General features: G+C 46.2%; 1 protein-coding gene across 1 annotated transcript in view; it reads right to left on the bottom strand.

The window, feature by feature from the left end:
- Positions 1-541: 541 nt before the first annotated feature.
- The window catches only part of Gorasp2 (golgi reassembly stacking protein 2), a 28712-nt gene continuing 1457 nt past the window's right edge, over positions 542-27796 (bottom strand). Inside the window, exons 2-10 of the mRNA XM_028885760.1 lie at positions 13025-13105; positions 11800-12003; positions 11215-11301; positions 10379-10509; positions 6786-6918; positions 5670-5793; positions 4145-4231; positions 3216-3326; positions 542-1643 (exon numbers count right to left, since the gene is read on the bottom strand). Coding sequence (XP_028741593.1) covers positions 1303-1643; positions 3216-3326; positions 4145-4231; positions 5670-5793; positions 6786-6918; positions 10379-10509; positions 11215-11301; positions 11800-12003; positions 13025-13105 — 1299 coding nt within the window. The 3' untranslated portion in view covers positions 542-1302. The remainder of the gene's footprint in view (positions 1644-3215; positions 3327-4144; positions 4232-5669; positions 5794-6785; positions 6919-10378; positions 10510-11214; positions 11302-11799; positions 12004-13024; positions 13106-27796) is intronic.

Below are 27796 nucleotides of genomic sequence, written 5' to 3'. Positions count from 1 at the left end.
GAACTACTGTTAATCATTTTCTATAGCTTGAAAATGGCTCACTTGCTTTGACTGCCTTTTAACAACTGCTGCATTTTTTCTTCAATGCGTGAGTGTGTGTGTAAGTGCACGTGTAGACCAGAGGTCTATGTTGGAGGTCTCCCTCACTCACTCTCCACCTTATTTTTTGAGAAGGGTCTCTCACTGAACCTGGAGCTTGCCAGAGGACTTCAGGGATGCCCAGTGCTGGGACTGGTGGGCCTTCTTCATCATTCAACTTTAAGCATGTACGTGGCTAAGTGCATCCTGGGAGCGGGGCTGGGTTTCGGTTGGGTGTCAGCAATGGCCACAGCTGCAGTGAGTGTCTCTATGCTAGCACCAGGCCAACCACCAATGAACCGCTTCCATCTTCCAAAACGGGGCCAGCGGATGCATGTGCATCAGTCAGGAAGCCAACTCTACTGGATTTTGCATCTCTTGGGAACTAGCAAAGCACACCATAAACTGACTTTAGAGATGGGAAGCACACGTGATGTGTACACGTGCAGACAGAACACAGGAGAAAAGTAAAGCCACTGTAATTTATTGCTGTGACGATGCTCTCCCGGGGTCCCTATACTGTTAAGTAGCTACAAAGTGCAGCACCTCCTTATTTCTCTTTAAATGCCATCTCACCGCAGGCATCTAAAGCAACAGCAGCAGCTACAAAATGGTGTCTGAGTACTTCTGAGTTCAGAACAAGATCTGTGTACAGGCGGAATAAAAAGATGCTCAATTAATAGTGTGCTGTGTAACCGGGACAAAACATCTTCAAGGGGGAGTTCTGTGTAAACCTTAATTGAGATGCGACTCACAGAGACCGACAGTAAATTTGTTTCCTTTTACAGTTTAGTGAGGTGGTCTGTGTTCTTGCAAACAATTTACAAAGTACAAGAAATGTTGCGTGTGGGCACTAGGCATCAAATATTTCATTTCCTTACACAAGGAAGAGCAGTGGGGCAGGGACCTAGTGGGCACCCTGCCATCTCTTTCCCAAAGATGGACATCCCAGGATGGCAGGAGGTGCCTGGCGCAAGCCACCCAGAACAACTGTTTTTGGTTGTTTAAAATGCAAGCACATTCTCACACCCCTCCCTGGCTGATTCCACCCAACTTGGTGGGAGACAAGCCCTTGGCCTCTTGCGTCGTTTCCCCCGAGAATTATGTACAGGATGCCTACAGATACGGTACAAACTAGTATGGAATCAATGGTGGTCTGCGGTTCCAGACATGATCCTGTGGTTAAATAAATAGACCACGTCGACTGTGAAGATTGATTCCCAGTTAAGAAGACTCAGAAGCCTTTGCATCAGGAGCTGTAGAAACCGGCTTCTCGATGGCTGGCGGGGAGTCGCCGACTCTGTCCTCAACAGTGGTGGGGACCTTGGAAGCGGGGGACATCATATCCACAGTGAGTGAGGAGGAGGCAGCCTCTGCCTTTGCAGTAGTCATGACAGGGTCAGAAGGTGGGCCCGTGGCAGGCAGGGAAGACAGCGGCTCCCCTGCGCTGGCTGCAGAAGAGCCCTCTGGAACCAAGGGGAATGACGGGAGAAACTCAGACGGCATGGGGAGAGGTGCAATGCCAGGGAAGTTTCGGGGAGGCAGGGAGGGAAGAGGTGGCAGACCTAGGACAGAAACAGCAGAGGTCACAAATCCTCCCGGCACCCAGAGCGTCGCTATCAAGCCCCTCTAGCTGAACCTCATCTAGCACCCGAAGCTACGACCTCTGCTGACCTCTAACTGGAGGCCAGGGCCAAAGGCTTCTGATCCCCAAGCGCCATGTGCTGCGGCCCTGCACTTCGGGCATCTGCTGATGGAAAGCAGCCCCCCCATGGCACTCGAGGGAGCTAGCTGGACGTGAGAGAGGAGGATCCTGCTTCCAGACGGGTACCAGTGCAGTTCCAGCTCCTATAGCCAGCTAAAGGCAGGAGCCGTGGAGGAGCAGCTGGGGAGGCCTGAGCCTGACCACGACTTATGCTGTTCTCAGTGGGTGATGCTGAGATTTTCAGAGCAGGAGAGGGAAGGGAAGGCGGCCTGCACAGTGCATGTCCAGAGCACCACTGGCAGGAGAGAGGCCACAGACTTCTTTCTTTCCTCTTCTCCGTAAAAAAGATGACTACTGGTTAGAAGGAGCTGACGTCTGCTAACTGACTCCTGCTCTTAGAGCCTGCTGCATTTAAAGACATACAAGCCCGGGAATACAGGCTCCAGGAGAGGCAGTGTGGGTGGTGAGCGTGGCTGGGGTTCTCTGGGCCCCTTTTCTTCAGCCCTGGCTGAGGAGGCTGTGTCGAGCTGACGAGTATACAGATGGTGAGAACTGAAAATCTGTCGCACATGTGACAGTGACCACCAGTATGTAATGTGTGGGATGGACCACTGCGGTGTCACGAATGGGCAGTCACCCGGTGGTCAGCGGGAGCAGATGGGTGCTGCTCTGTCCTTTTCACCTGACAGAAGGTCTGAGGACCACTTGGAGCCGTCCTGAGTCGCTACTACAGACCCTGTCAACAGACTAGACAGCTGGCATGCTAGGGTAGACCTGCGACTGAGCACTTGGGAGGCTCAAACAGGAAGATAATCCACTTGAGGCTAGCCTAGGCCAGCCACGCAGTGAGACCCCTGTCTCGGGAAAACAAACAAAAGAACAGGCCTGGACTGCACAGAGGCCCGAGCATTCCCTGTGGGCTGCAGCCTTAAACAGAAAGTGGAAAGAGGGGGTTCGTGCACCTCTAGCAGGTGACCTGCACATCACCAGTCAGTGCACAGTGCCACCCCAGTGACCTCTTTGTGACAGTCTGTCTGGGGCCAACCCCGTCAGGGTGCAGAGAGAAGGGGGAGGCGGCAGCCTGAGCCACAGACTTCTTTCTTTACTCTTCATAAAAAAGGTGAACACTGCCGGGCGGTGGTGGCGCACGCCTTTAATCCCAGCACTCGGGAGGCAGAGGCAGGCGATCTCTGTGAGTTCGAGGCCAGCCTGGTCTACAGAACGAGATCCAGGAAAGGCACAAAGCTACACAGAGAAACACTGTCTCAAAAAAACAAAAAAAAAAAAAAAAAAAAAGGTGAATACTGATTAGAAGGAGCTGAAGTCTGCTAAGCTGATTTGCTCTGTCTGGAAAAGACTAAACTGGAGGCCTCGCTTTCCTGAATACAGTCTTTATTAGCAATGTCCTAGGAGGGTAAGGCATGCAACATACCCGGGTTCCCGAGCTCCGGCAAGCCGACCCCTGGCATGAGGTGCGGGGCGGGGAGGTTGAAGTTGGGGAGGTTGGGGAGGGTAGGCAGCCCTGCTGGCAAAGGCATCAGACCTGGGCAGAAGTGAGAAAGAGCACAAGGTCAGTCGTTTACAGGGAAGGAGAGAGATCCATATGCTGATAGACTATTCCCGGCTTCAAAACTCTAACACATCAGAATAACACACACAACAACTCATGTCACATAGTCAACATGTTCTGGCATCTAGGTGATTAGGCTGTGCAACCAGCAAAGGTTAAAACAAGCAACGAATGCTCCTACGACCCTGGACAAGAGGGATGGTGCCCAGTGGTCCAGTACCCGGAGAAAAAGCTCATTTACTGTAGCAACTACGTAGGAAGCACAACCAAGCGAATTTCTCTCTGGTGGCCAATGTTTACCGTCCTTGGCTTTCTTCCCTATGTGTACTAACTGAGATTTACATTTGCAAAAGTTGAACATCCTGTCAACTCAAGCCCCACACACTAACAGCTAGCTCACCACACTGCCACACCATCCTGTGTGAGAACATCAAGATCACAGCTCACTACAACTGTAATTCTGGAATGCGAGGCCCTGACAACACGCACCCTCAACGCTCAAGGGACATCTATCTCATCGTTATCGGCTCACGACGGGACTTGGTCTGCACCAGAAACACTGAGGAGAACCCACACCTTTCTACACTTGAGCTACTCAAGACCTAAATAAGGAGCCTTCTCAGTCAGGGCAACCACAGGACCAGCCATCAGGACGTTCTAACTGCACCTGTTTCCTGGTCTGCTGAGGAGCCCCCCACGTTCTCCCGTCAGAGCTCTGCAGTGATAACAGGACGATGGAGAGAGAGAGAGTTCGGGAGCAAACACTGCACACCTCTCTAGCCTGTGCTTACTTGGTAATGTAGTAGCTGGGTTCATTGACGGCCCGGAAGCGAGGGATGGGTTTACTGGTGGTGGCAATAACGGTACAGTTGGGGCACCTGAAATAGAGCACGTTAAAATCATCTGAAACCATTTTTACTCCAGACAATGAGCAGACCGTACCCAGGAGGACACTACCAGTCCTTCGCCATGGCCAGGGCCCAAGCACTGGCTGCATCCTTTGCAGTGTGTCACCTCCCACCAACGGACAGCCCTGACAGACACCGGAGCCAGTCTGCGGAGGGGGAGAAACTGTCGCCTTCCCTGGAGAAGCTCACGGACAGGACGTCTGTCTGACCCAAGAGGCAAACGTGAGGCTGTGGAGAGCCCTGTGCCTCTGGGAAGCAGTGAAGGCTGGTCTGTGAGGGAGGCCAATGGCAGACATGTCTCAGCAGACGAAAGGACACTTGCCGAGGTGAAGGGGGTGACTAGGCTTCCTTTAACCTCAGGCTCCACACGGCCAACACATCCCGGTCTGCAGCAACTGTGGCTTGTGGTAACAGTCTCCAGGTACAAGGGATCCTTGGGATGCCGTCTAAGACCTGACCTCCAGCACTTACCACCCACTCAAGCGGGAGGCTTTGACGCCAAAACCATAGTAATACACGCTGAACACCCTTAACTAAAAACCCCAAATCTGAGATCATCCCCAAACAGGAAGCTTTGTTAGAGCCAACGTGACTGCAGGTGGAAATTCCACACCCGACCTCTCGTAAGGGACGGCAGTCACAGCACACGCGCTGACACCACAGTAGAGCGTGCTCTTCCAGCTGCGTGCGTGTTTGAAACAAATGCACTCATGCTCAGACTCAGCTCCCACCCCATGCTAGCTCATCATCTGCTGGTTCACAGCGTCCCAGGTGGAGGCCTTCCGGCTGCCATGCTGGGCCCGGCCGGAGCTGCCTTACAGAGACATGTTCAAATAGGCAACAGGAGAGAACTGTGCCTAAGAGGGAGCCAACCAGACGCGGCTCCTGCTTACTCGAGTATGAAGTGCTTTCCTGAAGAAACTGGAGACATGCAGGAAGGGAAAAGGGTAGGGAGGAGGCAAAGAGAAAATAAAGACGAAGAAAAAGACTGTCTAGCCAGAGCACTGGCGAGAGTTCTAGGAACCGCCTCTTCTGGACCACACTGCTCCTAGTGTGCCAGCTAAGTGGTGACATACAACAGCGAGTTCTGTCTTCAATCTTCAATCTTGGCTTTAAGAAAACTTAAGATAGGGGCTGGAGGGATGGCTCGGTGGTTAGGAGCACCTGTTGCTATTGCAGAGGACCTGGGCTTGGCTCCCAGCCATCACAGGATCTGTCGGTAAGCAGCAGCAGCCCAGGATGGACCGTGCAGAGGCTAGGGAAACGCCGCGTCTGTGTGGATGCCCATCCTGGTTAGTGTGTTTTCATAGACAGCTGTCTGTGAACGCAGAGCTCACCGGCCCTCCTCCTGAAGCCTCTATGGAGGCCTGGAGACAGGGCAGCTGCTGCCCAGCACAGCTCTACATACCTGTACTGAGAACACTGCTGACAGCCGGGGGAGCTGAGCTAATCGACAGTCCAGACAGACTCTGCTCTATCCCTGCAGTTCCCGGGGCTGACAAAGACGGGGGACTAACTGAGGACAGCTGGACCTAGGGAGAAAAGAGGGGGGTTACTTATCCAGTAGTTGAGAAACCAGCTGGAACCTTAGCCCCATGATTCCTTTCTCCAGTCTCGAGATTTGTGACTCCTCGATGTCTCTGCTCCTCTCTCACCGCCACCTTTCAGGAGTCCTGTATTCGTGTCACCTCTGACGTTCTCATGACTGCACTCTGCCCTCCCTGGCTGCTACGTGACACCATGGTCTCCACATACTAACCCCTCTGGGCAGTAGGCCCAGTCAGGGTGGAAGAGAGGGTGGCAGAATCGAACATGGAACACCCGGGCTCTGGCCCTGGGCCTCTCAGGCATGGGGAGTAAGGACAGGAGGAACTTCCTCGGAACTGGGGAAGGTGAATTAAGCAATATGGCGGGGTCTGGAGAGACGGCAACAGGGGCAGCGAGCACTCGCAGACAACCTAAGTTCGGTTCCCCACCCACACTGGGCAGTTCACAACCACATGGGACTCCAGCTCCAAGGGCTCCAATATCCCCTTCTGGCCTCTTTGGCCAGCTGTTCAACTCTCTTCTGGACTCCTGCAGCACCTGTACTTATGTGTACGTACACACACACACACACACACACACACACACACACACACACACACACACACACACGAACCCCTAACCCTGCCTTTACATTTTCTTTTCAGGTGTGTGATTTTTTTATGTGGCCATGTTGACAGGAGATGTAACCATACAGGTGTCTTCCTAAGAAGCTGTTAAAAGCCCTGCAAGCCACATGATCCCTTGACAATTTCATCACTGGGCTAAACTGCCCTCTGTGCTGGTGATCTCAAATCTGCACAACTAATCCTGTGTTCTCTAAAGGCCAGCAGCACACACCTAACCTCCCTCTGGACAGGGACCTCAAATTCAACACAGTGCTTGCTTAATGCACAGCTCCTCACTGCCTGCCTCAACCAGTGCCCCCACCCCCCATGCTTCCCCACACAGAAATGACCACACAGGAAAATGATCTCACCTCCGTGAACCCGTCCTTGAGAGGAGTAATGGGCGTACCGGACATCTGTCCTGGAAGGGAGATTTTCTTTCCTTCTTCAAATGGGCGTGTAGGTATTCGGTGCAGATAACCATAGCCAATGCCACATCCAAGGCTAAAAAACATTTTTTCTTGTTGTTATAAAACACAACTTGTATTCCTTGAGGTTTTAAAGCATGTAAGAGGAGGCACTGTTCCCCTCCTTTGGTTCTGTTTTTGTTTTTTGAGACATGGTCTCATGTAGTCTGGACTCCTGACTACATGAGACCTGTATTTCTCTGCATATCCACTCTGCCATCTCCAGAGGTCTCTAGGGTCCACCCCATAAGTAACACTATGTCTATCCGGACATTACTCTTAGTTCCTATTTTTCTCCAAACATTTCTTACCATTCAACACAGGGCATGTTCACTGTTTACTGTGGCTCTCCCTCAGTAGACTATCAAGGCTGGCTGGCACTAGGCAGACATCTACTAATTCCCTGCCGTATAATCACACCCTGCCTGTCCATCGAAGAGCTCTAAACGTGTCCACATGATGACACTATTTGCAGAGTCCAGCACAAGCCACATATGTATATCTGATGCCAATTTCTTTTCATTTTTCCAGCTACCGTCATCAGAGGCATTCTTCTGAAAGACAGGAACACCTGCTTCCTTCTAGTCTGCCTGTCTCTTCCTCCTCCTCCTGCTGTGTGTGTGCTGCTGCTGGGAGTATGTGTGTGTGTGTGTGTGTGTGTGCACTGCTGCTGGGAATGTGTGTGTGTGTGTGCGCGTGCGCACACTGCTGCTGGGACTATCAAGCAGCACTCCAGTCTGCCAATCCAACAGAGCAGCACATGGCCACAGCCAGCTGCTCAACTTCTACCCCGAGCCGACAGTCTTGGAAGTGACAGAGAACTGAAAAGAAGTTCCTTCTGTCATCATGGAAGGTGACTCAAACTGAGATGCTTCCAGTTCTGCTCTTCTACACCTGAGCTGCCTCTTCTGTGCTAATCCACATGAATGGAGACTTACTGTGGGACAGCTTTCCACACTCTGGAACCAATGGACATTTATTTACATAGCATCACAGCCCAGAGCTCAAAGTAAGCCAAATCTAGACCAGGAGTTTAAGGCCTTTGACACTTTAGGGCTCCAATCTGTTTCCACACATCTCTTACTTCCCAAGGCACCTGGCACTTTTGGAGTTGCTAAGGCACACATGTTATCTCTGTGGACCCCACTACTACCAAAGGCTGGTGGAGTGAGCAGCAGCCAACTTCTTCCTTATCCAAATATGATTGTTACCGTGATGCTTCATGCTTCCAAATTACACTTCCAGTTTCTCTTATTGTCAAAGCTATAATTTTACTCAAATTTAGAGGAAGAAAGATTAAGTCATCTATATTGATCAATGATAGCTTTTTGGGCATAATCACACTTTAAAGCAAGCTTTTGTTGTTATTTGTTTGTTTTTTATTTTTGCTGGGGGATAGTCTTTGATGAGAGCAACAGGGTCAAGCTATGTGGTCCAGGTTAGTCTTGAACTCACAATCTTGCTGTCAGCCTTCTGAGCACTGGGGTGGGCACCACCACCCTGGCTGATAAGGTGCCTGCTGGTCAGAATAACTAGGTGATGACAGAGAAGGGAGCTGGCGGCGGCGGCAAGATCTGCTGCAAACTCAAGAGAGGCTTGAGATGAAGAGCAGCTGAGGAACACACCTTCCTCCTGAGGAAGGAAGGGAGGAGGCGGAGAAACTGGGTGTAAAGGCAGAGCACGCCTGAGAAAATGGCCAAACAGGGACTGCCGCCAGAGATGCCCTAAGTGGTACCAAACCACATAAGAGAAAAGAGTCTTCAAAGAAAAGGAGTGATAGCCAGATGTTTACAAAAGAAGGGCTCTAAATATGAACACAGCAGAGTACAGTCAACGACACTGAACAGAAAGAACTAGTAGTGTCCTCCACAGCTGGGCTTCAATGTCTACAAACCCACTCCCTTTCCCTGCCCTTGGCTCCATGCTCACCGAGCACTCTTGTGGTACTAATCTGACCTGGGTACTCTTCCACCCTGTGATGTTAGTTTAACTGTCAACCTGACACAACCTACATCCCCTGCCAAGAGTCTCGATGAGGGACTGTCCCCATCAGGTTGGCCTGTGGGTGTGTGTGTGGGGACTGTCTTGACTGTTAAACTGTTACCTGCTGTAGGAAGACCCTGCCCACTGTGGGCAGCACCATTCCTTGGCTTGGGTCCAGGACTGTGTAAGAATAGAGGAAGCTAGCTGAGCATTAAGCATGCGCACATCCATTTTCTCTCTGCTATGGATGTGTGTGACTTGATGTCTCATTTCCTGCTACTGTGACTTCCCCAGAGTGATGGACTGTAACCTGATATTGTGAGACAGAACAACTGCTATCTCCCCATAGGCTGCTCTTTGTCAGGGTATTCTATCACAGCAAGAGAAAGAAAACTAAAACACACCAGGAAAGGGACACGCTGGTGTTGTGAAAAAAAATTTGCCACCAAATGTACACAGAAGCTTCTTTGCAAATTAGTTTATGAGGCAGTCCTAAAGTGGATTAAAAAACAATTTAAAAATATATATAGTCTTATGTGGTCCAGGATGATTTTGAACTTATGGTCCTTCTGCCTCTACTTCCTGAATGCTGGGATTAAAGGCATGTGAACAACATCTGGTTTTATGCAGTGCTGGGCACCAAAGCCAGGGTCTTGTGCTCCCCAGGCAAGAAATCTACCAGCCAAGCTCCATCAGCCCCTGAGGCAGATCAATTATGAATGCCTCGAGAAGATCTTCTATCTGGGGTTTGCAAGCCTAGACAGTGGACAGTGCGAACGTGATAAAGGCGGGTCAGATGCAGAGAGATACCCTATCTCACTTTTCTTCAATTACAACAACTTAGAATTCTGGTGGTGAATTTAACTCAACATGTTTAAATTACCACATTTAACTCAGGATCCTTAGGTAGTGAAATAAAAATACTGTGAGCATATGGAGACCATATGGAGTCCTTCCTTGTTCCATGTAGCAAGAAAACCTACAAATTGAGCAGGGGTGAGAACATGTGTACAGTTTCCAAACCCTGCCTAAGTTCTTCTGTAATTGTGACTTACACTCGGGAATTCTCAAATTAGAAAGGAGTTAGCTCTTAGGTCAGGAGGAGAAAGCAAAACAAACGGGCTATGACATGGGTACTATGCTCTCTAGGCATGTGCTTTTAAAAAATGAATTATTAATTTAAATATTCTACATCATTTCTTTTTTTTCCAATGAGTTTTAAAGGAAATCAAAATGTTACTTAAAAATAAAATTTTTTTTTTAAATTTATTTATTTATTATGTATACAGTGTTCTGCCTGCATGTTTGCCTGCACACCAGAAGAGGGCACTGGATCTCACTATAGATGGTTGTGAGCCACCTGCGGTTGCTGGGAATTGAACTCAGGACCTCTGGGAGAGCAGCCAGCTCTCCAGTCCTAAAAGCATGCTTTTATAATACGGTAAACTAGAAGTTGTACCACACCTGACCGCTGAGATGAAGCAGTCCTAACGTCGCCCCAAGAACGGCCTTACCTGCCTTCCCCGCCCCACGCAGAGTTGGGTGTGATGATCACCTCTCGACAGTTGTCAGTGTCCGTGTTGTAGACGTAGAGCTTCAGGGGCTTTGCTTCGTGGGTCTCAATAAGGCTGAACAGGTCTTCAGACTGCGAACCGTCAGGAGAAACACTTGAAGGTATTGTAGTTGAGAACAGTATCTCTCAAAAGTTGGCTCCTATCAGAATCGCCAAGACACTTCCTAGAAGAACTCGGCTTCTGGGCCCTACTTTAGACACGAACGGCATCACTATTTAATACCAACTGGCCCAGCAGGGTCTAATTTAACGTGCACAGTAATTCAAGCAAGCTCGCCGGACATCAGGGCTCAGGCCAGTTCCACAGCCCTAACCAGTGTTCTACACTGCAAATTCTGCAAATTCTGCGTTACCACCTTCAGGTTACTCAGGAGCCTTATTTTTTGACTTTGTGTGTCCTCCCACTATCAAGAGACAGGAAAAAGGATCCGGGCAACACAGCTGAGCTGAGGGATCTCTGCAGCACTGTCCTAATGAGGGACAAGGTGAGACTTGCTGCAGGTACACTAGGAGTCTGTGCATCACAGAGAACCAGTGCAATGACCACATGACGCTTCCCTCACAGCCACACCTAAGGACACAACTTCCAGATGTATGTTCCCTTTAACACCCTCAGGCATCAAGTATCATGATCAGCAAAAACAGAAATTTTAACTCTAAATGCAAAGCACGTACACGTCTTGAACTCAAAGAGCAGAGAGGAAATGTGACGTAACTCATTACTAAGGAACACAGGAACTACCTTGCATGTTTCCCCTTAAGGCGTGTTCTACTTACCTCATTCATGACAGTATCAGCTCCAATGATGTAATCACTGTGAGGTCTCAGGCCTGCCAGTGCTGCTGGGGAGTTTGGTTCCACTTCCTAGGACGACACAGACACACCCAACTCAACACACAGAAGGCAATATTCCAAGTTTCATAGTGACAGTTCTTAATTATAGTGACTGAAGAACCCCCAATATCCCCACATTAGAGATAACATACATTTAAGAAACCAGAGAATATATGTATTTTAAATTTCCAACCACAAAACATATATAAATTTAATACTTAAAACATTTCTATCACTGTCTACATTATTGACCCTTTGGCTTCTCTTTCTTGGATTAAAAAATAATTCATATCTAAAAAGCAATGCTGATTTTCAGGAACCCAAACCAGTAATATCTCTACAAAATAATCTACTACAATCCCTAATAATAATATCTACACAATCCAATACTATCCCTAATAATATCCGCACAACCCAATACCATCCCTAATAATATCCCTACACTTGCCCAACCTGGAAATGACCAGTGCCCCTCCAGCTTCCTACACTGTGTTTACACCACAGGAGTAGTTCACGGTCAATACCTACCAGCACATGCCAAACGTTCTCGTTGGCACCATCAAAGCTGCAGAAACGGATGCTCACGCCCAGCAAGCCCTGGCCGCCCCACAAGTTGCTTGGTGTAACTGAGGTCTCCCGAAGCTCTAGGGTTTTGCTACTATAGATGAGCATTTTTACAGGCTTTTCAACATTGGCTTTCAGTAGATCCTTGAGAGTGTCGTTGTCTTTATTCTACAAACACAGAAATCAGTCTTTAAAAAATAAAAATAATGAGCCGGGCGGTGGTGGCGCACGCCTTTAATCCCAGCACTCGGGAGGCAGAGGCAGGCGGATCTCTGTGAGTTCGAGGCCAGCCTGGTCTACAGAGTGAGTTCCAGGAAAGGCGCAAAGCTACACAAAGAAACCCTGTCTCGAAAAACAAAAAAAAAACAAACAAACAAACAAAAAATTTACATATCATGGGACTGAGATCAAGAAACCTGACAGGGAAGTGATACTTTCCTATCCATTTCTCACTAGCCTAGAAAAATCACACTTAAATATATGAAGAACAAATCTGGAGTGATTCTACTTCCCTAAGACAATGTGATACTTTAGCATCATTCTTCTTTTAAATTTTTTTATTTTATTAAGAGATTTTCTGTTCATTCTACTTATCAACCACAGATTACCGTCCTCCCTCCTCTACTCCTCAGCATCATTCTTTTAAAAATTAAATATGTGGGGCGGTGGTGCACGCCTTTTAATTCCAGCACTCAGAAGGCAGAGGCAAGTGGATCTCTGTGAGATCCAGGCCAGCCTGGTTTACAGAGTGAGTTCCAGGGCTACATAGTGAAACCCTGTCTTAAAAAAACAAACGAAATGGAAAAAACCCAAAATGTAAGTATATCATGATTGCGTGCACACCTGATTTTTTTGGTGGTGGTGGTGGTGGGGGTGTGTGTGTGTGTGTGTGTGTGTGTGTGTGTATGCGTGCGCGCGCACGCTCCTGCTCCACCCGGCAGGTGGAGGTCAGAAGAAACTCTGTGGAGCTAGTCAGTCTCCCCTCTACCTTTCCATTTGTTGCAGGGATTGGATTCAGGTCCCGAGACTCCTGTGGCAAGCATCTTTACCTAATGAGAAATCTCCCTAGCCCCTAACATGATTTTTCTAAAACGTAGCTGATACACTGCCAACCCAGACATTTAGAATAATTCCACTTTGAAGAAAATCACAAAGTTCTATACACAAAACCATAAAAAGCTGAACTTACTAATCTCGAACCGTTAATAGAAACGATAAAGTCAAAGAAAGGCTCCAGCCCAGCTCTGTGTCCTGGGGAATTTTCCTGTACCTGTAAAAAGAACACTTGAAATGAATACTTGAATATGAAAACCAGAGGCAGGGGCAGAGGGTGCAGATGACATGTCAAACAATCCCAACAGACGGAGGCACATTCCGGCCTTTGGTCCCTGGGCACCACTCACTTCAACATCAACGGGGCCGTGTCAGGGCCGCCGTGGACGAGGAAGGAGGTGGGCACGGGCCTCTAATCACAAACCTAGCAGACTCAGTTCTAAATGGAAAGTCTGAAGTGGATTAAAATTAACTACCACGTTTTCTAAATTCATAGTAACACTGACAACCAGCAACAGAAATAGAGCCAATAAAACCCAAAGTGAATACAATTAACTTTGCATCTGCTTTTCCAAAATATGTTCGTGTGTGACTTTGTTGTTCTTGTTTGGGACAGGATCTTACTCTGTAGACCAGGGAGGCCTGCCTGTGCTGGGTCACACCTGGCAGTAAAAGGAATTTTATTCTGCTTGAGGTTATTTATTAACACTATCAAAACTACCCTACAAAGGAAGTTTGCACTAATATTTGTAGGCTGATTGTCTATAAGACAATGTAGTCCTTTTCTGGGTTTTGGAAACAGGGTCTTATACTGTAGTCCAGGCTAGTCTGGAACTGCCAGCAATCTTCCCACCTCAGCTCCCTAAGTTCTGGAGTTAAAGGTATGCTCCTCCATCCCTGGCTTTAGACCACACGGCTCTAAGGGTAATTCTGAGGCTATGCAAATTACAGTTCATACACATTCATATGCACATAAAGCTATAGATATTCCCACAGAGACACATGATTTTAATACTTTGAAAATGGAGACAGGATCATTCCGAGAATGTAGTTCACTTAAGGCCAGTACAAAGTAAACTTGTACTTTACTTCTTGGGTCAATGTTTTTTTATTTACTTTAGTATCTGTTGTAGACTATTAGTTTAAGATATGTTACATTTGTCTATGCTGTGGAACATTTGTTTAATGATGCAAAGATGTGCTGCATTCTTTTATGCTGCATTTGTTTAACTCTGTGAAGCTGTGTTACTGTGCCTGCCTAAAACACCTGATTGGCATAAAAAAGAGCTGACTGGCCAATAGCCAGGCAGGAAAGGATTGGTGGGGCTGGCAGGCAGAGAATAAGTAGGAGCAGGAATTTGGGAAGAAACAAGAAAAGGAGGAGAGGAGGCCATGGGGCCAGCGCCCAGCTACACAACCAGCAACAGAGTAAATACACACAGACAGAGAAAGAGAAAAGCCCAGAGGCAAAAAGCAGACGGCATAAGTTAAGAAAAGCTGGCAAGAAATAAGCCAAGCTAAGGCTGGGCATTCATAAGTAAGAATAAGCCTCCATGTGATTTATTTGGGAACTGGGTGGCGGGTCCCCAAAGAGTAAAGAGCCAGAGTAAAAAACAAAACAAACAAACAAAAAAAACCCCAACAAATATCATTAGCCCTAAACAACAAAAAAATAGATTTTTTTTTTTTGCTCAGTAAGTAATGCTCCATTATAGAGATGGACCAGTGTTTACTGTATTTAAACTTTATTATGGTTCCCTGTAACTGTGGGATCAAGTCTGAGGGGCATTAGAAGGACATAAGCAGAGACGGAGAATGTGCACCTAAGGTGTCAGCCTCTGGTTCACAAAAGCCAGTGAGAGGAGTGGGTGGGAAGGCAGGGGGAGCAGGGCTTTAAATAGGACCCCGGTGAAGGGAGGGTCCAGGGCACAGACAACACCCAGCCACAGTGCCCAACCACCGTGAAGGGAGGGCCCAGGGCAGGACACAGCAGTCTGGTTAGTGGATTCGTGAAGGGAGGGCCCAGGGCAGGACACAGCAGTCTGGTTAGTGGATTCGTGAAGGGAGGGCCCAGGGCAGGACACAGCAGTCTGGTTAGTGATTCGTGAAGGGGGCCAGGGCAGGACACAGCAGTCTGGTTAGTGGACTCGTGAAGGGAGGCCCAGGGCAGGACACAGCAGTCTGGTTAGTGGACTCGTAGTTCTGGGCTCGTCTTATCCTGAGAAGAGTTGTCTGAAAAAAGCTGTGATTTTCACTTTCTCCATGGACGGGTCTTCTGCCTTTTCTAAATATTCAATTCTTCGCCCATCTCAGTGGTTCCCCATTTATAAGTCCTTTTTATAAATAATTATTAAAGAAAATAATTATTCAAGAGATATTAGTTTTGAGGATGGGTTTTGAAAAATAAGATACAGTTTTATTTCTATTCACATTTATATGTATATGTCTGTGATGACATACACATGAGTACAGGTCCTGCAGGAGCCAGAGGAGAGCATCAGATTCCCTGAAGCTGGAGTTACTGAGGGGTTGTGAGCTGCCAGGTGTGGGTGTTGAAAACTGAACTCAGTCCTCTGAGAACAGACTCTGTGCTCTTAACCTCTGAGCCATCTCTAACTCCAAGGGTGTTCCGCTAATAAAAACCAAGGATATAGTCCTCAATTTCCTTATGGCTGGTTCTCTTAAATGGAAGCTTTCCATTTGATGTATTATCAAAACAGCTAAAAGCCGAAATATCAAACAGATTTCCCCTCAAACGGCACCTCTAAAGGGCAGAAGGGGACTTCCCGGAGCATGTGGACATGCTTGTAGTGTCAGCACTCAGGGAGCTGAGAAAAGAAGACCATTAGGTGGAGGCCGGGATGGGCTACACAGCAGGGAAATCCTGTCTTAAAAGAAATCACACCAAACAAACAAGTTATAGTCCGGGTGTGGTGGTGAGGGTGAAGTCACAACTCCTGGTCCTGAAACCCCAGTCACAAGTGGCTATGTGAGATGTGAGATGGCCCAGGTCTGGAAGAGATGAACCACCCCTCAGGATGAATTTCCTCTTTTAACTGGGCCCATATATAATCACATTATCTAAATATGAATTATCTAAATACAGCTTCTAGACTGCCACTGCTAGGACTTTATCTAGAATCCAACTAGTTTACAGATCAAGCTTGGGCTTCTTCCCTGAAAAGTTTATCTTTTAGTTAAAAAGAGCCAAGGACAGTACTTTTGCAATATCATCAACTTCCAAAGGTAACCCCAGTGATTGCTAGCATGCATCCCCCACCCCCCTCACAATGTAAAGTTTAAAGTCTTTGTTTGAAATGGAAAGCTTCCAATATCATCAGAAGTAGAAGTAGCCTTCCTGCAACTCAAAAAGGATCCAATAGCTTAGTCTGAATTCTAAGAGAAATAAACAGCCCTTTCTATCTTTCCATTTCATTTGCTACAAACATTGATTTCATCTGTTTTTAATGGACCTTGAAATTAATTTCTTTCTCAAATTTATCATACACCATTAGAGCCCAGCACAAATTAGGGCAGGTAGATATCTTAATTATTGCCAGGACACCAGCAGAGGGAGCTCTGGAAACCGGTTTCTGGATAGTCAAGTCGGAACTGTGCAAGCTGGGCTCTGGTGCAGTGTTATCCACTGACGGAATCTCCTCAGCTCATCCCCCCGCATCAAGACTATTTCAACACTTTCTGTTCCTTGTAAGATCTCATCTGTGCATTTATCTCCTGCTTCTCTCAAACCCATCTTAATTAAAACAAAACAAAAAGTGTATGTGCCTGATTCCATGGACCATCTGACACTTATTACAGGGCCAAATACCATACTACAGTATTTTGGGAAAATAGGTTAAATTTGAAATTTACGATTTTAACCATGTGTAATGAAAAGATAAGAGTTTTAGAGTAGACTGAGACCGTTGTTGGTGTTTTGCTTGCTTTAAGACAGGGTCTCACTTGGCTGACTGGCCTGGAAAAGACCAGTGCTGGGATTAGAGATGTGGGCTACTTATCCCGCTAGGACTGACATAGTTTTCAGCCATGGATTTATCAATTAATGATTGTATGTGTGTGGTTAGTAAAGTCTGTTTACCTCTCCGGGACTCCATCCTCTTATCTGCAAGTGAAGGACGATGTTGTCTATTTGTAAAAACACTGTAAAGTTGCACTGAGTTAAAGCTGATGAAACCCTCTGAGCGCCAGCCCACGACAGAGGCCGTCCAAAACCGAAGCTCATCTCCACCAGCAGTTACCTGGTAAATCTTTGCAACCCACTAGTATCAGGATACTAGTTACTCTTTAACTATGAATTAAGTACCTGCTACTCTTGAAACAAATAAGTATTCTTGTAAAGTGCTAGCTGAGGAGACTCGTTTAATAAGGCTGCCTCTCAAAAAATTAACTACAGATGGATGGCGGATCAAAGGTCAAGCAAGAGAAAAACAAAGACGCTCACAGAGAAAGCACTGACTAGCTGAGACTTTCCAAAAGTGTGTACAGACAGCAGCATTCATCAACAGGGAAAGGGAGAATTGCACACGCAGGGCGCCTTCTTCAGATGAGCACCTGAGAGGCCACAGCGCACACCAGCAGGGTCTGGATCTGAACCAAGTCCGAGCAGTCCTAACGGAAGGACAGTAAGGGCTGGGGAAATAGCTCTGCTGGCGGAGTCTTGCCCCACAAGCCTGGACCCCGGCACTATCCCAGCCTACCAAAAAACAGGGCGGCGGTGCGGGCCTGTCAAACCAGTGCCCGAGAGATACGGCTCTAACCAATCAGCCAAGGTAGACCTCCGCTTTCCATATGCATGCACACACACATGTGATCACACACACACATTATAAAACCACACAGTAAGAAAGCATCCCCCACCCATTGGAACAGCTATAATTAAAAGAGAGACAGACAGACAGACAGTAACAAGTGCTGGCAAGCAGGTGGAGAAGAGTTGCCCGCTGTGAGGATGTAAAATGACCAGCCACTGTAGAGTCTGTCAGATCCTCAGTGTTAAACCCAGTTCTAAGTACACAATGAAAGAAATGAAAATAGGTGAAATCCAGACAAAAACCTGAATAAAGCCGATCGGGGGTGGCACACACCTTTAATCCCAGCACTCAGGAGGATCTCTGTGAGTTTGAGGCCAGCCTGGTCTACAGAGTAAGTTCCAGGACAGCCAGTACAAAACAGAGAAATCTGTCTTGAAAAACCAAAACTAAATAAAAACTTTGAATAAAAATTTCCTAACAGTATTATCCAAAATCTTTAAAATGACTGCATAAACAAAATGTGGTCTGGCCACAAAAAGGAATTCAGTGCTGCGGTCAGTAATGCATACTACAACATGGATGGACCTTGAAAGCATTATGCTAACTCAAGCCAGTTCAAAGGGGCAGGTAGGGGTTGGAGATAGAGCTCAGCAGTTAAGAGCACTGGTTGCTCTTCCAGAGGACCCAGGTTCAATCCCTAGCACCCACATGACAGCTCACAACTGTCTGTAACTCAGTTCCAGAAGATCTGACACCAATGCATATAAAATAAAGTTTAAAAAAGTATTTAAAAGGAGCAGGTATTGCATCATCCCAAGTATGAAATTCCAGCACAGAGGAACCCACAAAGACAGGAAGGAGGTTAGTAGTTGCTCAAGGTTGAGAGCAGAGGACTAGGGGGTCTTTACTAACGGATATGGTTTTTTTTCCCCAGTCATAAAATGATCTCTGGAAACTGATGGTGAGGATGACTGTACTCCGGATATACTGAAAACCAGCAAAACATATACTTTAAGAGACTGAAGTTTATGGTAAGAAAATTGTATCTCAATAAAGATGCTTTTTAAAAGGCAGCTAATAGAGAAATGGATAAATAGTTTTAGCTGACACTAAACACAAGAGACTAAATAAGAAAATGACTTAACCTCGGTGATCATCAAGGAAATGCAAAGCAAGACCATGATGCAGCATCACTACGTGCCTATCAGAACGCCCCAAACAAGAAAATGGAGACACCAGGGTGACTGAAGGTGCACACCCAGAAAGCTGAACCACCGCTGGGGGCTCCCAATAGCAATTTGACGGTATTTATTCATACTGAGAACACGTACACCTTTTGATCTAATATTCCATTCTTAAAGTGTGTTCCCGCAGAAACAGGTAGGCAAATATTCTCCAACAGGCACAGGATAATGTCCACAGCAGTGCTACTTGTAATAGTCCCAAAATAAATGTTACACAAATGCCTATCCGCAGCAGATTGGCCGATTAAGGAAGTCTGGTATCTTTTCAACAGTATTAAATACAATACTAAAACAAAGGACTACAGTAAACACAGCCTGGATAAAAAGCAGTATGCGAGGCAAAGAAGACCCACAGAACGAGTAAATACTACATAAGGTTCAAGAACAGGCCAACTAACTGCCACTGCTACAAATCAGTGTGGTACAGAATTCCCTCTGGGGAGAGATGGAAGTGGAAGGGGAATGCTGTTCGAGAGTTGTTTGTTTGTAAACACTCACCAAGCTATATTCTTCTATGGACTCTTTTAAAGTAACACCCTCAGGCATTCTCCCCTATCTGGAAAGTAGAAATGAAATTACTATAATCTAAGAGCATGTCCGTACCTTACCTTCAGGAAAAATGTGAGAACCTTCAATTAGGTTCAAAAAAAAAAAAAAAAAAAAAAGACTGAGTAGTCAATGTAAAGGCTACAAAAAGAACAACAAACTTGCTCTGCTGTTCCTTCTTCACAAGAACACAAGGGCCACTCTTAGAGTTACATTTACATAATTTACATGTCTGCTCTCCAAGCCGGCAACAGAGTAACAGGCAAAGGCCAGGAAGAGAAGCTACTGTGGCGGCACCTAGCACTAACTGTGAGCTCATGTAAAAGGTGCAATGAGTGTCTTGTGGGAAGTACAAAACAAGGTCTGGCTAGCTGCTGCTTGAGCCTTAGTCCTGACGGTGGTTCTCTGAATGGGTGTCCTCCAATACGGTAGCCACCAGTAACATCTGCCACAAAGCATTTGGCTAGTAAAACTAAGAGGTGTAATTTCAATTTTATTTAACTTATTTAAAATAGTCACATGTGGCCAGAGGCTACTCTACTGGACAGCTCAAGTCTACACGGCAATTTCAACACAGCACATATATTAGATGGTCATGAAGGTTGGCTCATTGAGAGAGTTTGCCTCACATCTACCACACACAGGACAGGAGAGGGCAGCGCTGTGTTTAGTGCTCCTTGTGATGCTAGGGGAATGTAACACATTTTAAACACAGGATTTTCAAGAAGCTGCTGTGAATCGCTTCATACAGACAGGATGGTTCCAACCATCTGAATTCTGAAAAGGCAAGACATGGAGACACTGATCAGTGCTTGCTAGGATGGAATGTTCTGGAGATTGTAAATGAGCCATTTCCATCACCTTAAAATCAGTGTGAATGGTGTGGTACATGCCTGTGTTCTCATGATGCGTAGTGGAGAGCAGGATGAGTTCAAGGTCATCTTCAGCTACACTCTGAGCTGAGACCAGTCTGGGATGCACAAAACTCTTACAAACAAAAACAAAAGCAAAATAAAAAATAAACAAAACATAATGTCTACAAGTTAGAATCTGAATCATTTACTTCTAAATAAATGTACCCTAAGTGCTGCCCGCTGCTGCGGGGAAGTTTCTGTAGGCCAAAAAAATCAATTTAGGTCGGTATTTCTTCCTATCACGATTTCCTTCAATCAAACAGACAACCAGAACAGCCAACATATTAAAAATTCATGACATAATAAGGGCATTTTTCATGCACATAATATTCTGTATTAGTGTGTTACTTTGAGCTGCAAAAAGTTTAAATCTGAAAAACTTTAAATAGTAGCATTAGCTTTTTGTCCAATTAAGTTCCAGGTTACAAATGCAATTAACTTCCAACTTTTCTCTTTACACTTACTTGTTTGTGTGTGACAGTGGGTGTGTGCATGCCATGGCATGTGTGTGCATGCGGTGGGTGTGCATGCCATGGCATGTGTGTGCATGCGGTGGGTGTGTGCATGCCATGGCATGTGTGTGCATGCGGTGGGTGTGTGCATGCCATGGCATGTGTGTGATGGTGGGTGTGTGCATGCCATGGCATGTGTGTGATGGTGGGTGTGTGCATGCCATGGCATGTGTGTGACGGTGGGTGTGTGCATGCGGTGTGTGGACAACTGTGAGAGTCACTCCTCTCCGTCCCCACGTGGGTCTCACAGGCTCAACTCCAGTGGTCAGGCTTTGGAGTGGGTGCCTCTCCCCACCCGCTGAGCCATCTCTCCGGCCCTAACTTTCCACTTTTCTCATCTGCTGATCTTCTACTAAAGTTTCCAAAGTCACCCTGAATCAACCACCAATCTCCCTCCCTGCCTGCACACAGATTCATCTGTTGTGTTTCTGATTCCCTCCAATAAAGCATCTGCACGAGTACAAGTCTTTTCCTCCTCACTGAACTAAACACACGGCAGAACAACCTAAGGGAAGGGGTTCATCTACCTCAGTTCAGAGGTGCCTGTCCGTCATGACCTGGAGGGCGGAAGTGGGCAGAGCAGAGCATTTACAACATGGCGGCCGAGAGGCAGAGAAAAGAAATAGCAGAATGGCCTACTTCCTCCAGCTGGACTTGACTTCCAGCCTCTCAGCGCTCTCAACCGGCTACCACAGAGCAACAGGACTGGGAACCACAGGGAACTTTCTGGAGATAGCAGGTAAAGTGGGTACAGCTGTCATTTTATTATTGTATCACCTTCCTTGTTTAATTTTAAACTTGATTATTTTAAAAGGTTGTAAATAAGAAAAAAAAATCACACACAGAAATTAATTAGACCCAAAGACTATGTAACTAAATGAACAGTTAGAGTGGCCGCTCAGAACAGAAGCCGTCGAGCTACACATTGGATTGCATAGTTTACTATCTAATATAGAGTTACTTCTAATTTTATTATTTTGTGGATGGTGCTTTGCCTATGCTTGCAAAGGCCTGAAGACGACGCCGTGTCTCCCAGCTGCTGTTACTGACTTATGTGAGCCTGCGAGCTGCCTGGTGGGCTCAGGGTCCTCTGGATGAGCAGTCGGTGCCCTTAATCTCTGAGCGTCTCTTCAGCCCCCTGGATATATTTGTATGCACTTATCCATCACCAAAAATGAAAACTCCATGAAGAGTAAGAACTAGATGAAACAACTAGCTTTATGTCCTCCTTCATGACTCATGCTCATTACCCACACCCAGTCCTTCCTCTAATATTAGCTCTTCTTGTTCTCTTTCCTACATGATACACTGTACCCACACGTACGTTTGTTTACACAGATACATATATTACTGGCTAGGTCCTGCACGAGGGAGAACATGAAGTTTTTTTTTTTTCTTTCTTTCTGAGATTGTGCAACCTCACTTAATATCACACATTCTAAGTCCATCCACTTTTCTGCAAATTCTAGGACTTCATTTTTTTTTTTTTTTTTTTTGGTTTTTCGAGACAGGGTTTCTCTGTGTAACTTTGCGCCTTTCCTGGATCTCCTCAGTAGACTAGGCTGGCCTTGAACTCACAGAGATCCGCCTCGCTCTGCCTCCCTGAGTGCTGGGATTAAAGGTGTGCGCCATCACCGCCTGGCTAGGACTTCATTTTTAAAAGCTGAGTAGTATTCCATTTTATACATGTATACCAAATTTTTATTAACCATTCATCCGTTGATAAACAAGTAGGTTGATTCCAATTCTTTGCCATAGTGAATAAAGCAGCAATAGATATGGAGAGGCAAACAGCTCTCTGGTACAGTTTGGCGTTCTTTGGGTACTTGCCCAGGAGTGAAATAGTTGCTGGGTCTATATGGTCATTCTATTTTTAACTGTTTGAGGAATCGCCAAACTCATTTCCACAGTGGCTGTATTAATTTGCATCCCAACAGTAAAAAGTGTTCATTTCTCTCTACATCCTCTCCAACATTTGTTGTCAGATTTATTGATGATGGCTGTTCTGATCGGGGTGAGGCAGTACCTCAGAGTAGTTTTGATTTGCACTTCTCTGATGTCTGTGGATGCACTCACGCCTGATGAGGTCAGAGGGCAACTCGGGTCTTTCCTCTGGCACCTTCTGCCTTTCTTTTGGAGACAGGATCGCTCTCTCACTAACCCAGAACTCATCAAGTAGGCTGCACTGGCTGGCTCAGCCTCCCCAGTGCATGGATTACAGGCATGCCTATGCTTTTTTCTATGTGGGTGGTGAGGATCGAACTCAGGCCCTTGTGCTTGGCAACCTCTTTGCTGAGCTATCTCCACAGCCCAATTATAGCACAGCTCTCTCTCATAAGTCTCTTTGAATGACTGGACCATCACGTCCCCTGGCTCTCAGTTTAAACCCAGCATTCTCACTTTCCTCCTGACTTAAAAGCAGCAGAGATGCTAAACAAGACTAGAAAACACCTGAGGAGGGGGGGCGCCTATAAGCCCAGTTCTCAAGAGGCTGATGCAGGGGGATTACCACAAGTTTGAGGCTGGCCTAGGCGATCTAATGAGTTCCAACCTGGACTAAAAAGTGAGGCTCTAACTCAAAAATCAAAACTAAAAAAGACTAGAAAATAAATTCCATGCACATGACCCCTGGAGGACTCACTTCAGCTGTACACACGAACCCTAACACTACATGTGTGTGCTTACATGATCACAGCAACGGAATACCGCAAATGCGGCATGACAAAAATGAAACCTAGATGCTCTGTGATTATAAAAGACCTAACACAGCAATGGTTCTGCAATGGGCTGGGCCTCACTCACCAACACACTCTCCTCTCGTGCTCTTCCAAATAATTCAAAGGGCATGTTCTGACACTGACCTATGATGTAATGTGTAACATGTAAAGCAATTTTAAATGAATTATTTATTAAGCTGCAGCAGTATGCCTGTAGTCCCAACTATTCAGAAGGCTGAGACTTTAGCTCACAAGTTCCAACACAAGCAGATACCATTCCAAACAAGCAAAAAACAAACAAACAAACAAAACACAAAACCCTATTTTGATGATAGAAAAGAATTGGCATAAGAATGGCAAAAGACCTGTCATTGTCAGCTTTCTAGAAAAGACCTGGGATTGGGGAGCAAAACCTATCCAAATCCCTCAGCTCAAACACTGATTTAGACGTTTTCCGTGGGGAAGGTAAGCGTGCTTTGTGAATGGGCAAATCAGATGAACCTCCCTGGGCTTTCTCTAGCTGGGAAGAGAGGCAGCCAACCAGATGGTCTGTGCGGCTGAAAGGCATGAAGAACACCAAATGCGGATCGCTGTGACCACCTGGGCTCTTAGGAACTTTAATGAATGTATCCAGTCATAGTAGGGCAGAGTAATGAGTTTCAACAAACAGACAATTTCTTCAAAAACGAATTCTTTAAAAGTAACAAGCACCAAATGTGTGTGTGCTTTAGGGACAGGAATTAAAGGGTAAGATTTGAGCCAAATTCTATCTTATTTTCCATATTTATTTATTTTAGTGTGTGTGCATGTGTGTGTATGTATGAAAGAGTGCAGGTATGCACACACGGAATGGGCGTGGAGACCAGAGGACAACTCTCAGGAGTCATTTCCCTCCTAATGTCTTGAGGGACTGACCAGGGATCAAGCTGAGGTTGACAGGCCTGTGCACAGGCATGGGTACCTAGCAAGCCCCTGTCAGCCCCCGGACCGTTTTCTTTCTTTACAAGATTTAAGAGCATTCTCTTGTTTTCAAGTCCTCTCATGTCTAACGTGGGACATGGGGCTGAGTGACGAAGGCAGAGGAATGGGCACAGCTGTGGTCTCCTCTCAGATAAACAGGCGGTCTGAAGAGGGTCACAGGACTGCTGAGCCAACAGCAGGCCTGAACCCAGGGCCCAAGGGTGGTCTTGGGTGGAATACTAGAATGGTCTCTCAATGGTTCCCTATTTCTGAAAATAGGTTTTGATGATCTGGGGGGGGGGGGGGGACCCCGCACAGGACAGAAAGATTTTGAGACTGCGCAAAGCCTGAGTGCCCGAGTTCAGATCCCGGCACCCCAATTAAAAAGCTGGGCTGGCCTGCACTTCCAGTGTTGAGGGGCAGAGAGAGGAGAGCCCTAGGGCTTGCTGGCCAGCCAATCTAGCCAATCAGTGAGCCCGGTTCAGTAGGAGATGCCATCTCAAAAAAAAAAAAGGTGGAGAGTGATGAGGACGTCACCCCCTCTGGTATGCTACGTAACCCCAAACTGGCCTTGACCTCCTGAGCCTCTTACCTTACCCTCCCAGGTGTTGGGCTTAGAGGTGTGCACCACTGTGCCTGGCCTGGAACTCAACTTGCCAGTGGACCAGGCCGAGCTTCTGCCCCCCCAGAGTGCTGGGAATAAAGGCACGCACTACCATAGAGCTCGCTTTAAAAAGTCCGTAAAGTTTAGTTATATTTTGTGTGCTGGAGTACGTGGGCCCGGAGCACCCCGGTGCACGTGTGACAGTCTGAGGACATTTCTCTTTTTCCATTTGGGTCCCAGGACTTAAACTCACGCTTGTCAAGTTGCGTGTCGAGAGCTTTTACTCATCAACCTTCTTGCCAACCCCAAGAATCTACTTTTATGTTTAAAGATTCATTTTATTTTCAGCTGTGTGTGTGGGGTGGGTGGGGTGGGAGTGGTATGTGCACATGTCTGCACAGGCCAGAGGTATAACTCCTACAGTTCAGGTCAGTACTAGGCAGCTGTGAGCCACCCAGTCTGGGCACTGGGAACCGAACTTGGATCTTCTGCAGGAGCAGTATGTTATCTTAACCACTGAGCCATCTCTTCAGCCCAGGCACCCACTTTCAAAATGTAACTTTTTGAGACTATTCAGGGTGTTTGAGAACTTTCCTTCAAAGCACAGCTTTCTAATTAATGTTTAAGTGTCACTTTATTTACCAAGAAATAAAGTTGCTGAATATTTAGGCTGGAAGACTAACATATCTTTATTTGTTTGTTCTTGTTTTCTGGACAGGGTCTCATTGTGTAGCTCTCAAGCTTGGTCTTGAACTTTTGGCAATCCTGCCTTACCTCACAAGTGCTGGATTATGGGTGTGACTGACCACGCCCTGCTCTAATACACATTTTGCCCACACTCTACCTGATTGTGTCATATCATTCAAAACCTTTGTGGCACACAGATAAGGGGCTGAGTAAAGCACAGGAAAATAAAAAGACAAAGACAAATATTCTAGCAGTATTTACCTTTAGACACTACAATTACAGGTAACTTTGTTTTATACTGAAACTTGCTTATATGTTCTCTAAAGGACAGATAATCAGAAAACACAGAAACTTAGTAAAATGAAGATCCGCACTTATAGAACATTAAAACTCTGTAACTTTGGAAATGTGTATTTTAAGTGAAACAAAAAGCATTCAAGTTTCCCAGAACCAGCAAAGTCAATGCCCAACACCAGGAGGCGCTAGTTATCCACATGCTCCTAGGAAGCTCAATTCAACGAGGCTCACTGCCCAGTTAAGTAACATACAGTATGTATAGTGTGCTTTCAATGGTTACACAAAGAAACAAAAACCTGAGAAAGATAAACTAAGTGTGCAAAGAGATGCTTTTATATGCATTAAACACACTGAATGACCACAAGAGAAACTCTCCGGAGCGGCTGGTGACCTCTGGAGTCGGGATGACAAGCTGAATATATAATAGGATCATAACTGCATTGAACCAAGGCCTAAGAGAACAGGAGGACAGGAATACATAATACCTAAGAAGAAAAGTGTTCTGCTTAAAGGAATTGCTGGATCTTTGAGACTGTCCTCTGTAGATTTGTACCGAAGAACAGAACGGTGAGTACTGAAAATAATCTCCCAATAGAAAGTTTACTTATCAATTATTCGGACTCCTGAAAGAATAGTAGGACAACAGCAGAGAGTGCATCTGAGCAGGAAATAGTGTTTATCTTTAGGGAACTTTTAATCACCAGGAACTGATTATCAAAGAAAATGATATTAGATCAGTTTAGAACTTATCAAACGTGGGTGAGTTTATCACAAGATTTCCCTGCCACAGACACATTGGTTTCCAAGCTCAATATCCTGTAGTGGAATGCACTACCATGCATTTAAGCAGCAACAGATGCAAGGAAGAAAATATCTCTTGCTCCTCTGAAAACAGGTAAGGAAATGAGTGACAGAATTAGGGGAAGAAAGGATTAAGGATTCAGAAACATTTGCTTCATGACACAATCACTAAAGCTCCCTTTGATAAAGACTCTCTACAGAATTATTTCATATTCTGCAGCATTTGTGTTCCAGATGTGGACTGGTAACTGAGGCTGCCCTTAATACTTCTAAAACTCGAGGAGGAGAGTAATAACACACCTGTACTACTGACTATGTATGCACAGAAATCCTCTGAAGTGTAGCTATAAAGAAAACATATTTCTGGGCAGTGGTGGTGCATGCCTTTAATCCCAGCGATCAGGAGGCCGAGCCAGGCAGATCTCTGTGAGTTCAAGGCCAGCCTGGTCTACAAACCAAGTTTCAAGACAGCCAAGGCCACACAGAGAAATTCTGTCTTGACAACAACAAAACCTCAACCAACCAATCAAAAAACCAAAAAACCACCACCAACAACAAAAAGTAAATCTTTTGGGGCTGGAGAGATGGCTCAGCAGTTAAGAACAGTGGCTACTATTCCAGAGGACTTGGATTCAATTCCCAGCACCCACATGGCAGCTCACAGCTGTCTGTAACTCCAGTTCTAGGGGATCTGACACCCTCGTGCAGACAAAACACCAAGGTGCATAAAATAAATAATTTATAAGAAACCATACTTCAACAGTCTGGCACAGGAATGAAGTCATTAAACTGGAGTTCTGTTGATGTGAAGATTTGTCTTTTACGACCCTAAAGACTTTTTTTTCCTACTCATT

This window comes from Peromyscus leucopus, chromosome 4 (genome assembly GCF_004664715.2).
Source record: "Peromyscus leucopus breed LL Stock chromosome 4, UCI_PerLeu_2.1, whole genome shotgun sequence".
Taxonomy (NCBI): domain Eukaryota; kingdom Metazoa; phylum Chordata; class Mammalia; order Rodentia; family Cricetidae; genus Peromyscus; species Peromyscus leucopus.
The sequence above is the reverse complement of the archived record's forward strand: the minus strand, read 5'-3'. Positions and strand labels throughout refer to the sequence as shown.